The following is a 15188-nucleotide window of genomic DNA, read 5'->3' as shown; positions in this document are numbered from 1 at the left end:
CTGTGAGATAACATCAAATAGCCTTAAAGAACTGGAGAACAGAGCGTCAGTAGTAGTGATCTTCTAATACTGTGCATGTATCCCCAACAATTTCAGTTTTTCATCTAGTTTTTGTGAGTAAAATCTTTATTGATTGATTGATGGTGTATGACACAGAGACAGGTACAGCATAGAGCATACAATCATTTTGGAAACAATCAGTGTGATTGCTGTAAACATATCAGTATTGCGGCGAGCCTCGTAATATGTATTGCTGCACGATAGGACTGTGAGTGTTCAGGGATCTCTTCATCCACAAGCACTTCCATATCTGTGGCAGAAAAAATCCTTTTCTTGGTCCTCCTCTCTGGAAATCCCAAGGGAGTTACCCACAAGTCATGGCAACACAGGGTTACCCATAGACAGGATATAAGGGGTTACAAGTGGAAGCCGCAGACATTAAAACAAGGTAAACAAAGAGGACTTCACGCAGTGTTCAGCCTTACATATGAAATGAACACATTAAAGAAGGAACATAAAACCACATGGAAGCAGAGGAGACCATTTCACACAGCTGGTTTATTCATCAAACATGTCATTATGTCCCTGACGCTATTACGTTCACGCTCAACCATCTACCAGGTGACATAAGCTAAGTCCCTGAAGGACCGGTTCAGGGTTTAAGGCTTGAGGGGGGACACTGGGACTGGCACTTTTATTTCTGCTCTGAGGATCGAGGAGTGAGAAAGGATCTCTGAGGAGCCGTGAGCGAGGACACAACAAAGCAGCCTTCTTGGAAGTCTTTTAACACCCTCCTTGGATATCAGTTCATCACTGAAGTTTCATCCCAGAGTGACGACAAATCAAAGATTGAACTCAAATGTGTCACTTCCAAATTTGATTCATTTTCTGATTCACCATTTGGATTAATATATATATTAAAATACATGTCCATGGTAGGTCTAACAACAAAAGAACCAACAAACAACTTTCTACATTTATTCAAAAGATTTGTCTTTTCATGATCTGTCACATTATTTGACTTTCCCCTGAAAGATTTAGCCGAATACACAATTTACAGAGTTAAAAAGACACCATATTCATATTTTAGGTGATTAAATAATGACTTCAGAATCAATAATGTAAAGGAATTCCGCCAGTAGAGGTGGTTCCTGTACCTCAGCAGGACATAATGCTGCTTGTTGTTCATGTGCAGGTGTTTGTTAAACAGGCTACAGAGAGAAAACACTGCTGCTCTGACACTGATCATCACTGTGTACCTTTTAGTATTAGTACAGTAATCACAACTGTGTCTTTATTCGTATTAGTACAGTAATCACAACTGTGTCTTTATTCGTATTAGTACAGTAATCATAACTGTCTTTATTAGTATTAATACTGATGGCGAGATGAAGCCTCATGAGGCATCGAACCACTTCAGCCAATTGGTTCGAGAAAGGGTTCATTTCTCGAAGCTTCATGTGCACACGATACCACCTACTGGCCATGTGTAAAATCACAGGCAGCTGTATCTGAACCACATCATGTGATGCATTGAATTGTTGTGTCTGTTATGGCTGTTGGGAATGACTATGAATTACAAAAATGTATGACCAAATCATTTCTGTACATAAATGATCACATATGTGCATAATAAAATATTTTTTGAATGTATTCTGTGTGTGTACATTTTCCCAAAATGGTAGTATCATATGATATGGCAGGTTGTGTAATGATGTTATGTCACTTTAGGAAAATGGCATGGGCTTAAGCAGGCAGAGGACAGTGAAAGTGCTTGTGGAACTAGGAAGAGCGGACTGAATATGCTTGTGGAACTTGGACAGTGATGTACAGGACACGGGACATTTTATTCATTTTTATTCAGAAATAACAGTTTCTCAACAGTGTTTGGTTTTAAACAATTCCTTTTTTTTTGACACAACCTCTCCGGCCTTTGAAAACACCCTTTCACAGGCTACAGAAGATGCTGGCGTGCACAAAAACGCAAGAGCAAGTCTATATACATTTGCATACAGGAATTTTTGCCTCTCCCAGTAGTCCAGAGGCTTTTCCAGCCTGCTTATATTTGCCTCGGAAAGGTAGCGCTGGACCTCCACAGTGGCATCTGCTGTTACATTTTGAGTCTTCCGTGCCTCCATGACGCTGGTGTCTAAACGATGCCACAGTTTGCTACCTAAGAGGAAACCACAGATCACGTTACTAAGTGTTCTCATCGGAATAATCAATCTCAAAATGTAAAATAATAGATTACCTCCTGTGACATCATGAGAGGTGGAAGCCTGGGGGATTTCCTCTCTGCTTTGTTTTGACCGTATAATGGTGGCACACTCGGAGGTCAGTCGTTTTATTGCTTCGGTGGCTTTTGTTTGGCTGAAAAATCCTATTACTTTAAATCGGGATCCAGTTTGGACACAAACGCCCTGAATCCAACATCATCCACAATACTGAAGGGCTGTGTGTCCTTCACTATCATGGAGACGAGGGCTTCATCCAGCTCTTGTTTTCTGGTGGCTTGTCACGGGAGTTCACAGATAGGACCCAAACGCAAGACCACAGGAGACAGAAGTGAATGTTAATCAGGCTTTATTTAGACAGGTGGGTTGCTGGTGTGGAGCCCGTGGTCCGACACCCGAGCGGCAGATCGACGGTGTGAGGCCCGTGGCTCGACACTGGAGGGCTGGTGAGTTGACGGCGTGAAGTCCCGTGGCTCGATACTGGAGTCGACAGAGTGTAATCCGTAGACCACAAGGAGGGCAGAGCGGCGAAGTGTATCCACGAACACAAGGAGGGCAGAGGATGCCACGGGGTTTCAGCGGGTTAAAGACGGTACGACCTGACACCCCCAGACTGCAGGACCAGAGCTTATATAGTGCCAGGAGACTCATTAGTGGCCCTGAGTCTGGTGTGTCAGGCTGCAGGAGGTGATCGGCTTGAGTGTCCTCAGCTGTGCACGATTAAGGGTGCGGCCATGGGAGGTGTCTGGAGGCAGAGGACAAACACAGAGCACATGGCACACAATAACAGACAGGGGAATGACAGAGCACATGAGGAGAGGAGATCAGGGGACACACACACCGGGTCAGACAGGGATCCTGGATCCTGACAGTACCCCCCCCTTAAGGAACGGATTCCAGACGTAACACAAGACACAACACAGGGCGGGTGGAGGGGGTCCGGAGGAGGGATGTCCCCCCAGCTACAAGGCCGACTAGGGTGGGCGGCGGGGGTCCGGAGGAGGGGCGACAGGATCTGACCCGCCACGGGGCCGCCGAAGAGCGTCGGCCACCGGTGCTCCGGCGGACGGCCGGGAGGGCAGAAGGGCTCCGGACACGGGTGCTCCGGCGGACGGCCGGGCGGGCGGAAGGGCTCCGGACACGGGTGCTCCGGCGGACGGCCGGGCGGGCGGAAGGGCTCCGGACACGGGTGCTCCGGCGGACGGCCGGGCGGGCGGAAGGGCTCTGGAGAATAGGATGCTGGTGCAGCAGTGGCAGGTACTGGAGGTCTCTGCTGCTCCGCGACGGCAGCGGGCACTGGAGGTTGCTGCCGCTCAGGGACGGCAACTGGAGGTCGTTGCGCCTCTGGGACGGCGGCCGGGTCTGGGAGAGCCTGCGGCACGGAGGCGGCGGCGGCCAGGTCCGGGGATAGCTGCGGCGCTGAGGCGGCGGCAGGAACTGGAGCGGACTGCGGCGCTGAGGCGGCAGGAACTGGAGCGGGCTGCGGCGCTGAAGCGGCAGGAACTGAAGCGGGCTGCGGCGTAGAGGCGGCAGCGGCAGGAACTGGCGTAGAGGCGGCAGCGGCAGGAACTGGAGCTGGCGCTGCGGCGGCAGGAACTGGAGCGGACTGCGGCGTAGAGGCGGCAGCAACTGGAGCTGGCGCTGCGGCGGCAGGAACCGGCGTAGAGGCGGCCGCGGCAGGAACTGGAGCTGGCGCTGCGGCGGGAACTGGGACTGCGGCGGCAGGAACTGGAGCTGCGGCGGCAGGAACTGGAGCTGCGGCGGTAGGAACTGGAGCTGCGGCGGCAGGAACTGGCGCTGCGGCGGCAGGAACTGGAGCTGGCCCTGCGGCGGCAGGAACCGGAGCTGCGGCGGCAGGAACTGGAGCTGCGGCGGCAGGAACTGGAGCTGGCCCTGCGGCGGCAGGAACTGGAGCTGCGGCGGCAGGAACTGGAGCTGGCCCTGCGGCGGCAGGAACTGAGAGCGGCTCTGGCTCCGCGGCCGCGAGGTCCGGGGATAGCTGCGGCTCCGAGACCACAGCTGGGACTGGAGGTCGCTGCTGCTCCGGGACGGCAGCGGCAGGACCTGGAGGTCGCTGCTGCTCCGGGACGGCAGCGGCGGGACCTGGAGGTCGCTGCTGCTCCGGGACGACAGCGGCGGGAACTGGAGGTTGCTGCTGCTCCGGGATGACAGCGGCGGGAACTGGAGGTCGCTGCTGCTCCGGGATGACAGCGGCGGGAGGTGGAGGTCGCTGCTGATCTGGGACGGCAGCGGCGGGAACTGGAGGTCGCTGCTGATCTGGGACGGCAGCCGCGGGAGCTGGAGGTCGCTGCTGCACTGCGACGGCAGCGGCGAGACCTGGAGGTTGCTGCTGCTCCGGGACGGCAGCGGCGGGAACTGGAGGTCGCTGCTGCACTGCGACTGCGGCGGCCGGGACTGGAGGTCGCCACGGTATGGAGACAGCGGCGGCCGGGACTGGAGGTCGCCGCGGTACGGAGACGGCGGCGGCCGGGACTGGCGAAAGCGGTGCCGCAGAGGCGGTAGGAACCGGAGCTAGCTGCGGCGAAGAGGTGACAGGAACAGGAGCCGGCTGCAATGCAGTCTGACTACGGGGAGCCGGAGTCGACCGGGCCACTGAGTGTTCCGCTACCCTTGCATGGCTCAGTCTCCGGCTGAGAAGGCGCTTGACCATATACTCAGAGTTCCCCAGAGGGTCAAAAACTCTCATCAGAGCAGTCACAAAGTCCACATACCCCACAGTATTAGGCTGGTCGCTGCTCACTGTGTACATGGCCCAGTCCAAAGCCCTTCCCCGCAGTAAGCAGACCACGTAAGACACCTTGGACCTGTCTGAGGCGAAAGTCAGGGGCTGTCGGTCAAACACCCGTTGGCATAGCAACAGGAAGCCCTGACACTTCCCCAGTGTTCCATCATAGGGACCTGGAGGTGGCACGGGGGACTCCCGAACCGGCGGGGCGAGGACTGGAGAGGGGAGTGCAGGTGATGGGTCCGGTGCTGGAGCCGGCTGAAGCTGGCCTGTCCGAACCAGTCCCTGCAAGATGCGGCCAACCCCAGAGACCTCACCTGCCATGGATTGCAGGGCTTGACGCATCTCCATGAGCATCTGCTGGGGTGCCTCCAGCTGCGTGCTATGTCCGGCCAGCGTAGCTGCTCCTGTGGTTGCTGGGTCCATTATGGTCAGGTCGTTCTGTCACGGGAGTTCACAGATAGGACCCAAACGCAAGACCACAGGAGACAGAAGTGAATGTTAATCAGGCTTTATTTAGACAGGTGGGTTGCTGGTGTGGAGCCCGTGGTCCGACACCCGAGCGGCAGATCGACGGTGTGAGGCCCGTGGCTCGACACTGGAGGGCTGGTGAGTTGACGGCGTGAAGTCCCGTGGCTCGATACTGGAGTCGACAGAGTGTAATCCGTAGACCACAAGGAGGGCAGAGCGGCGAAGTGTATCCACGAACACAAGGAGGGCAGAGGATGCCACGGGGTTTCAGCGGGTTAAAGACGGTACGACCTGACACCCCCAGACTGCAGGACCAGAGCTTATATAGTGCCAGGAGACTCATTAGTGGCCCTGAGTCTGGTGTGTCAGGCTGCAGGAGGTGATCGGCTTGAGTGTCCTCAGCTGTGCACGATTAAGGGTGCGGCCATGGGAGGTGTCTGGAGGCAGAGGACAAACACAGAGCACATGGCACACAATAACAGACAGGGGAATGACAGAGCACATGAGGAGAGGAGATCAGGGGACACACACACCGGGTCAGACAGGGATCCTGGATCCTGACATGGCTGGTTAAAAGAGAATAAATACAGTGTCTGTTACCTGTCTTTATTTGCACAATAAACAAAAGTGAACAGGGAAAAATTGTGATGGTGCATTTGTAATATTGTAATGACTTACAATGGCTAGGTGAAGCTCCAGTTTCCTCCTTATTCTCATGCATAAGGTAGTGCCTTAGCATGGATGAGGTGTTGTTATTGTACCCCAACTCCTTGGAGCACAATAAACACCTCACCTTTGAATAAAATAAGAAACTGTGAACAATACAGTTCTTGATAAGCAAACCTAATGTGTCTGAAATAGAGTTAGATTTAGCTTACCTTATTAGGAGTTATCAAATCAAAGTGTTCCCACACAGGGGAAATCCTCCTCTTCCGAGCTGGCTCCATCTTATCACCTATCCTTCTCTCCTCACTCTCCAAACTATCTCTCTCTCTCTAAACTCTCCAAACGATCCAAACTCTCAACTGACCGCAACTCTCCACCAACAACCCACATTTTTAATGGAGCCTGAGTGGTTTATATTGCTGTCAAACCTCCCGGCAAAATCTGAACCACTTCCCGAAGCAGTCACGTGGTACAGCCGGGCAGCGAGGCATCGGACGTCATCATTTGTGGCTCCTCCCCTAAATGTAGCAAGCCTCGATACGCGCTTCGAGGAAACGCCCCCTCCATTACTCGACACACGCTTCGAAGCGTCGGCACATCTCGTAACATCACTAGTAAGAGCCACTGTTCCATAATAATAAGCGACGTTACTGTCTGTCTCTGTGTTTAGTATAATATAGCATAGTATATATTGATAAACCGAACAAAGTAGTTTCGTTTTCTCAATCCAACTGTGTCCCGGAAAAACGGAAGTTTATTTTGAAAATACCCAGTACATGTAACGAGCGGCGGTGCCGCGTGTTTCTGGACTTTCGTAAAATGAGGAGTAACTTTTCACATTGTAAGAAACATTTATTTGAGGATACGATCAACACACACAGTTCCCGCTGCAGGAGTACTTACGTCATAAGTAGATGTCACGTTTTTGCGGGGAAATGGACAGTTATGTAATTGTAAACACATCTGTAAAACATAATCCGCATGCTCAACTGTTAACAGGGCTGACTTTTGGAATGTCTCCTCTCGTGTCTCCGTCAGCATGAAGTCCACATGGCGGCCGTCCTCTCTGCTGCTGCTCTTACAGCTCAGCTGTGCGTCTTTTCACGGAGGCAGCAAGCCCAACTTTGTCCTGATCATGGTGGACGACCTGGGGATCGGAGACCTGGGCTGCTACGGCAATGCAACCCTGAGGTGAAACATGTTGCTCTGTGGTTGTTATTCTAATGAGAGCAACTTGTAATCCTTCTGATTACAAGTTGCTACTTCTGAGCATTCTACCTGTAGACATTTGGTTTCCTTTCTTTAAGTCTTTTCATCCCCTTCTCTTCCTCGTGTGGAGTGGCTAACTCCCTTTGATGCAGGTCACCACTAACTTCACTGTGCTCACACAGGGAGGGTGTGTAACACCCAGGTCTGAAGAACAGAACCTTTACACTTGACACAAGTTATTACCCCCTAATTAAGCATGATGCAGTTATTTTAAAGTCCAAGCAGCATTAATAAAATATGTCTGTCTGGATTTTGAACCTTCCATGTGACTGTTGATGAATGGTGATTTTGCAGGACCCCCAATATTGACCAGCTGGCGCGGGAGGGGGTGAAGCTGACCCACCACATCGCCGCAGCGAGCCTCTGCACTCCCAGCAGGGCGGCGTTTCTCACCGGACGATACCCGATACGCTCAGGCCAGTTCAGAGACACCGACACGAAGAAAAGCAGCATTTCCACGTTGACGTGGTGATTTCCGTGTAAGAAGTGACGGCTCTAGACTCTTCTGTGCTTTGAATGATGTTTCCTCTCCAACAGGTGTAGTTGGTCATCACAGACCTGGTGTCTTTTTATTCAACGCAGCCTCTGGAGGTCTTCCCAGCCAAGAGGTGACCTTTGCTAATATTGCAAAGCAACAGGGCTATGAGACGGCTCTCATCGGTAAATCACAGTCCTCCTTGATTTCACAAGTTCTTCAATGTGATCTCTGTTTTGTGCCAGAGGTTTCTAACCGCATGTTAATGTGGGAATGCCATTAGGAGCACGGAAATATTCTTCACTCTGATGTTTAGGAGCAGAAACATATATAATAATTACATTTTTATGTTGTGATATCAACATTGTTATGTAGTAAAGAGTTTAATTATAGTTTATAGCTAAAATAACCAGTCATGAATGTCTGTTTTTGGGCAAATACAATACAAATACCAGACAATTGAAGGTAACTCATCACATATAGTGACTCTATATATATATATATATAGAGTCACTGTATGGAGTTAGTTATGGTTGGGCTTAAGTGTGAAGCCGTGTTCACGTACAGCAGACTGGTCTGATCCAGCATCCATTCGTAGATATCCCACAATTAGTTTCATATGTTATCCACATGATCTGAAGGAAGTATAAAGCAGCGCTAACGCACACACGAGGTGGATGGGTCCAACAGATAGGGCTCTTTCAGCCAGGAGAACGCGGATCGTACCATGTGAAACCAGAAGTCAGTGTTGATGTTTGACTTCAGTAACGGCCTTTCCACAGTTATATGGACCTGAACGACAATCTATTCCGAAACCTAACTAAGTAGGTTTGTTGACTAAGTATTTCCCGATGTATTCCTTTACCTAACAGAGTCGTTTTGATGCCAAAACATCCTAGCTAGAGGACGATTCCTAGTGTTTTGACTAGGAGGCAACCTCCGGTTCTGATCAACCTTAAAGCTGCATTCTCTCTCGTGTCCACCAGGGGGCGACTCCTCTGGTCGTATAGAAGTCTATGAGAAAATGACTCTACTTCTCTCTTGATTTATTACCTCAGTAAACATTGTAAACATGAGTTTATGGTCTTAATCTGTAGTTTCAAGTCTTCTTCAACACAGCATGATGTTCATTTAGTACATTATTAACCTGTTTTTTTCCTTTCAATACATTTCTTTTAATTTCCTTTCTTGTTTGCAGGGAAATGGCACCTCGGACTTAACTGTGAGAGCAGTGACGATCACTGCCACCACCCCAGCATCCATGGCTTTAACTATTTCTTCGGTATCCCCGTGACCAACATGCGAGACTGCCAGCCTGGACAGGGCACTGTGTTCCAGATCCATAAGTACTTACCGTACAGGACACTGGCCATTGTCCTGGTCAGCGCAGCCTCACTCCACTACATGGGCGTCCTCAGCATGCGCAGAGGGCTGGTTGTGAGCCTGCTGTGTCTGTCGGCCCTGGTCACAGGTCTGACAGCAGGATTCATCATGATGATGCCGTACCTCAACTGTGTTCTCATGAGGGACCACAGAGTTGTTGAGCAGCCGTTCACGTCTGAAAACCTGACACAGAGGATGACTCATGAGGCAGTGGACTTCATGGAGAGGTGCGTTTCAGTCTGGTTCATGGTTTGATGATCAAAACTGCAATCTTTGCATGTTTCATCATGCTATGCTACAGTATATGAGCAAATGCTTGTAACTCAACTGTTCCTGCAGGAACTCGGGGGGGCCGTTCCTGCTGTTTTTCTCTTTCATCCAAGTGCACACGGCCATGTTTGCCTCAGCAGCATTCAGAGGAACGAGCCGTCACGGCATCTATGGGGACGCGGTCCATGAAGTGGACTGGAGTGTCGGTAGGTCGGCAGAGTCGGCTTCATTTAATGAGCAAGTCAGCTGTTGTTCAATATGTTTGATTGTCAGCAAATCAATCATCCCCATTCATACACCACAGGCACAGCTTCCGAGAGCAATATATTATTTTTCAGTGGGTTTTATTTTCTATATTCATCCTTCTGTATTCTATTCCTTCTTATTCATTCATTTTTTTCATACATTCTCAGGTCAGATCATGCAGACTCTGGACAGACTGAAGCTGAGAGAAACCACTCTGGTTTACCTGACTTCAGACCAGGGGGCCCACGTGGAGGAAATCTCTTCCACAGGGGAGGTCAACAGAGGATGGAACGGAATATATAAAGGTACAGCATGATCATTGATTTCTTATTATTTCAGTCAGGACGCTAAAGTTTGAACCATTCGTTTTAGCATTTTAGTAGCAAATCTTAAATGTCTACGGAGATTAATACATTTTTAATACAGATGAATACGTTTTTCAAAGTTGTGACACTTCTACTCACCACTAGGGGTGTTATTTAATCCTACTAAGAATGCTTCTAACACTGAAATCCTTCACAGTACGCTCAGGGCTGCTTTCATGACTTTGTGTTCTTCTTATATGTCCTCTGAGCAGCAGGGAAGTCCACAAATTGGGAGGGAGGGATCCGGGTCCCGGGAATTCTGCGTTGGCCGGGGAGCATCCCCAGCGGCAGACAGGTAGACGAGCCCACCAGCAACATGGACCTGTTTCCTACGGTGGTGCGGCTGAGCGGAGTGTCAGTCCCAGAGGACCGGTAAGGCTGCACAGCAGCGAGACAGCAACACTTCCTCATGTCGGTCAAAACAAGTGCATCCTGAAATCACATTTACAAAGAGAGAGAGGCAGGGGGAGCCTGAGTGAGATCCAGGAAACGTGTAGAGGGGGTATTTAAGGGCATCCACAGGCTTTGATCGGTTTCATCGAGTCACACATACGATTGACCTCCTGTCCCCTGGTCTTTAGGCAAATAGATGGTCATGACCTCATGGATCTGCTCCGGGGGAGAGTTGAGAGGTCGACCCATGAATTCCTGTTCCATTATTGCAACATCTACTTGAACGCAGTCCGATGGCATCCCCGAAACAGTAAGGCGCACGTAGAGAAATCCACAGTGTGTGAACTTCATGTGCACACAGCTGTCAGGACTGATACCAGCAGTTTATTACATACATGTATTTCTATTTCTTCAGGTAGCTCAGTGTGGAAAGCCTTTTACTTCACACCAAACTTCTACCCGGAGAATGAGACGGCCTGTTTCCACACACACGCCTGCTTCTGCTCATCGGACTATGTGACCTACCACGACCCTCCGCTGCTCTTCGACCTCACGAGGGACCCGTCGGAGACCACGCAGCTGACTCCCGACACCGAGCCGGCCTTTCACGCCGTCCTGGCCGCGATGGAGGAGGCGGCGGATGCGCATCGGAGGTCGGTGAAGCCTGTGGAGAGCCAGATGTCGGTGTGGAACCTGATCTGGAAGCCCTGGCTGCAGCCCTGCTGCTCCACGCTCTCACAGCTCTGTCAGTGCCAGCAGGAGGAAGAGGATGTGGGCGGGGCTACAACAGAGGATCATTCCAGTTAACAATGCACACCTGCAAACTCCAAAAACGCCGATTTTAGTCTCGACCCGAGTCATTCGGACTGTTTTAAAGCCAACTTCCTGATATGTTTTGTTAGCTTAACTCGCTAGCATACGCTCAGTTACCTGCTGGTACATGTGAGGTCCTCTACTTGAGCATTTCCATTTTCTGCTCCTTCATCCTTCATCTCAGAGGGAAATATTGTACTTTTTACTGGACTACGTTTGCACTTTAGGTTACTTGGTACAAGTAGTAGATTCAGATTAACAATACGAAATATAGTCAACAAAACAAATATTGTATCAATAAGGCTTTATCTATCCTCGGGGGAATTCACAGGCCAGTGTGTAAAGTAATATATATTACATATATATACGGTATATATAAGGCCACCGTAGTTGTCGGACGCTCTTGTAAAGGGAGGGTTGAGGGATATTTCGTCGGTTGCAGTCTGTGTGTATTATCTTGATGTGATCAAATCTAATTCTTCTGTATATTTGGCTCTGTCGACATTCCTGTAAACATTGTTGGTCACTCCAAACTGTTGTCATCATTTTCTCAACCGCTATAGAACTTCTCGTCGAAACTTTTATGGAGTTTGCATCAGGATCAGATTCTCCTCTTGACTGTTTTTCCTCTGTGCTGCTGTTTGGTATCTGCTCCGTTAAATACAATACTTTGAAATGAAACGGGGGGAAAAAAACTAAATGCAACTGAAAAAAAGATGTTTTGTCGTTGTTGTATTTTAATCTCAAAGTGCCCCAAAAGGCTTTATTTGGGTATTAAAATGTTCTTCCTGATCTGATACCTGATCCAACATTTGTTTCTTGTCACCTGTTCACTACTCTAGAGTTTACAGACAATGACTCCATGAGCCTTTCACACAGAAAATCTATTTCAAAATACAAAAACAAGTCAATTTGGTGTCTATTTGACATGTTATTAGCAGGTTGGATCTTCAGAAGACAGAAGATGCTGGTGGTCACGATGAGGAGGCAGTCATAACGCAAAAGACCGAGCAGCAAATAACCATGGAGACGTGGGAAACGCTGCTGAAAGTGGAGGTGATTGTTTGGTTGTTGATATTTTCAAAGGGACTTATCCCCTTCACAATTTCCGAACAGCACATCTAAAAGTCTTTACAGTGTAAGACTGTAAGCGTTCTTTCCAACAAGATTGCTGTGAATCTCATCTCTGTGTGTCTACTGCACATGTGCAAACATGTGGACAAAGCTGCTGCTTCTTGGATAATAACAAAGATGGATCTAAGTATTCAAACATCAGCTTAGCAAATGTTTGATGAGGGAACATATTCAACATATTTGTTAGGCCTCAAGGATACACACTGCATTTTAATACATTTGAATTAGGAAGCGCTTTTTGAAAAAACCCCAGGTTGGGTGCTCGGTCCTTGTTGTGGGAGTGACTGATCTGAGGGTACGTGTTGGAGTGTGGAAAGGTAGAAGGAGGCCATGTTATGGAGAGATGTTCTAGAGAGCCAGTGGAGGTTTTGGTGGGCAGGGGCTGATGTATGTGAGCATGCGGGCAGCTGAGTTTTGAACGTATTGAAGCCTTTTGAGGAGTTCGGAGGGAGCACCAAATAGAAGTCTACTGCAGTAGTTGAGTCTTGAGGTGATGAATGAGTGGATGAGGGTTTCAGCAGCAGAAAGGGAGAGGGATGGAAGGTGGCGGGCAAGGCTGTTTTGACAATTCCAATGGAAGGATTGAGTCCAAAATGACTCCCAGGTTGTGAATGTTGGAAGAAGGGGAGACAGTGGAGCCTTCAACAGGGAGGGAGAAGCTGTTGGTGTGGTTGGTGAGGGAGCCCGAGGACAACAGATTTGTTTCAAGTATTTTGAAATTGGTGCTCATCCAAAATGTTTGTCTTGAAGGCAGTTGGTTGTGGTGGATTGGTGGTGATGCAAACCAGTCAATGTAATCAGAACTGTTTACACGCAAACTCAGAAGGGTTGAAGAGAGTCAGGTTAGCTATAGCTGTGGTGGCTGGGTGTGGTTGGGCACAGCTGCAGAGGAGACAGGGCGACGGGCAGGGCGAGAGGCGATCCTGACGGATGCATGTACGGCGGTGCGCTCGGGGCCACGGCAGGAGAGCGCACGGCCGAGAGCATCCTGAACTGCATTAATGACAATAAAGAACATTACTAAACGCTATTTGAGTGTGTGCTGACGTCTTTGTGCTGACAGGATCCACGGTGGTAACAATAACCGGTTACAATAGCTTAGCAAGCTCTGTCCAAAGCCCCAAAATACACCTCCCAATACCTTCAAAGTTCACTTGCACTTTGTTTCATCTGTACAGAGTTCATCTGTTCATCAGAGCTGTACAGGTATAATGTCATAACTTTCATTCAATCCTTACCATATCCATGTGTTTTGTATTCATATGCTACCTTGTATTAGTACCTTGTATTAGTGAAAAGAGTTACGCAAATCATTTTCAGCAGTTAAGTATATGTGAAAATGAATGAACACAGACAGAGAATTACAGATCATGAGCTTGCGTGAACCCATAAATACAGCTTTTAAAAACACATGGTAAATATAAAGAGAGAGCACAGAATACCAGCTGTTACTCTTGGGTCTAGCCCTATTTTTAGGCCTCTGCTCGAAAATTGCATACCCATACTCAAGAGAGTCCACAGCTCTAACTACAAGGTCTATTTTAATAATTTTGATGCTAGAATACTGGTAACACTGAGAATAGTAATACAGCGATCATAGTTTGTTGATTTTTGGCCAAAATTGTGGCAAATCTTCTAGATATCTTCCAGATATGATCTTAGTTCATGTATAATTGTGTTTGCACTGTTTACAATGGCTGGTATGATGATGTTGCTCATACTTTTTTTTCGGACTATTTTTTAATATGTCTGGACCATTAATTATTTTTCTTCATGAAAAATGCTTTCTACGACACGCTGAATGCTACACTTTTCTAAAAAAGACCCCCACCGGGGCCTCTCGGGTCCAAAGGGTTTTAAGAGAAGCAGAACTATGTTTCCTCTGTGGATGGGCTCAGTGAGCTTCTGCTGGCAGGGTAACTGTGATCCACGTGTGACTAGGTCACTACATCCAGTTTTCAAAATAAGGTGCTCACAAAGGGTATTTACAAAAAACACTAAATTGTGAGGGAAATCTTTATTCTTTGACTATGCTGCTGACTGAATAAATTCCTCACATTGATTGCTTGGGCTTGACTAGGGATTGAGACCATCAACTCATGTTTACAATGTTTACTGAGTTAATAAATCAAGAGAGAAGTAGAGTAATTTTCTCATAGACCAGAGGAGTCACCCCCTGGTGGACAGTAGAGAGAATGCAGCTTTAAGGTTGATTTGGGATTTCCACTGAAAACTAACATGTGGAGTGTGAGTCACAACAATCCACTAAAGTCCTAACAGCAACTTAATTTGCGATTGTGTTGAAATCTGATTGACCTGAATAAGAAGAACTCCCTTGGTCAGCCTGAGGAAGTGGAAAACACTAAACAGATGAAGAGAAAGCATGAACTTTCCCCAAGCTTCAATTTACTAGCCTGTTACACAGGACAGCGTGCAGACAGGTAAGCCCTCCATATACCTAATACAGTGTAAAAAAGAATCAGTAGGTATTATATTATAGGGTTTGGGCTTCAGGGTAATTTGCTCGCTGAGTGTTCAGCAAGTACAGTGTGTTTGCAGTGTGGGCGCTGGATCTCCCAGCAGCCCCATGGCTCAGCAACAACGTCTGCTGTAGTTACAGGCCACAGTCACGCTTCCCAAAATGAGTTAAGACGTGAGTAGAAGCACAACACATGAATGTTTGAGACTTGCATACAGACCAGACCGCACACGCTCTGTGGACC

The 15188-nt window shown here is 48.6% G+C and overlaps 1 protein-coding gene across 3 annotated transcripts; it reads left to right on the top strand.

The window, feature by feature from the left end:
* The first annotated feature begins 6685 nt into the window (after positions 1 to 6685).
* Positions 6686 to 12128, top strand: sts (steroid sulfatase (microsomal), isozyme S). 3 transcript variants are annotated; one of them, XM_079296775.1, is made up of 10 exons: positions 6686 to 6731; positions 7156 to 7308; positions 7681 to 7802; positions 7924 to 8046; positions 9060 to 9471; positions 9584 to 9720; positions 9928 to 10065; positions 10338 to 10497; positions 10707 to 10828; positions 10934 to 12128. In XM_079296775.1, exons 2-10 carry the CDS (start codon positions 7157 to 7159, stop codon positions 11323 to 11325), a joined length of 1758 nt encoding a protein of 585 aa, XP_079152901.1. In that variant the 5' UTR covers positions 6686 to 6731; position 7156; the 3' UTR covers positions 11326 to 12128. The 3 variants fall into 3 exon arrangements, with proteins under 3 accessions (XP_079152901.1, XP_079152902.1, XP_079152900.1); XM_079296776.1 differs by lacking the exon at positions 6686 to 6731 and adding an exon at positions 6877 to 6958; XM_079296774.1 differs by lacking the exon at positions 6686 to 6731 and having other exon boundaries at positions 6998 to 7308.
* Positions 12129 to 15188: the final 3060 nt, after the last annotated feature.

This window comes from Melanostigma gelatinosum (assembly GCF_949748355.1).
Source record: "Melanostigma gelatinosum genome assembly, chromosome: 24".
Lineage (NCBI taxonomy): Eukaryota > Metazoa > Chordata > Actinopteri > Perciformes > Zoarcidae > Melanostigma > Melanostigma gelatinosum.
The sequence above is the reverse complement of the archived record's forward strand: the minus strand, read 5'-3'. Positions and strand labels throughout refer to the sequence as shown.

Excerpts from the sequence above, each read along its gene's own strand:
- sts (XM_079296775.1), top strand. The coding sequence starts at position 7,157 with ATGAAGTCCACATGGCGGCCGTCCTCTCTGCTGCTGCTCTTACAGCTC. Across the intron at positions 7,309-7,680 it reads TACGGCAATGCAACCCTGAG|GACCCCCAATATTGACCAGC; the intron begins GTGAAACATGTT and ends GTGATTTTGCAG. Across the intron at positions 9,721-9,927 it reads TGAAGTGGACTGGAGTGTCG|GTCAGATCATGCAGACTCTG; the intron begins GTAGGTCGGCAG and ends ATACATTCTCAG.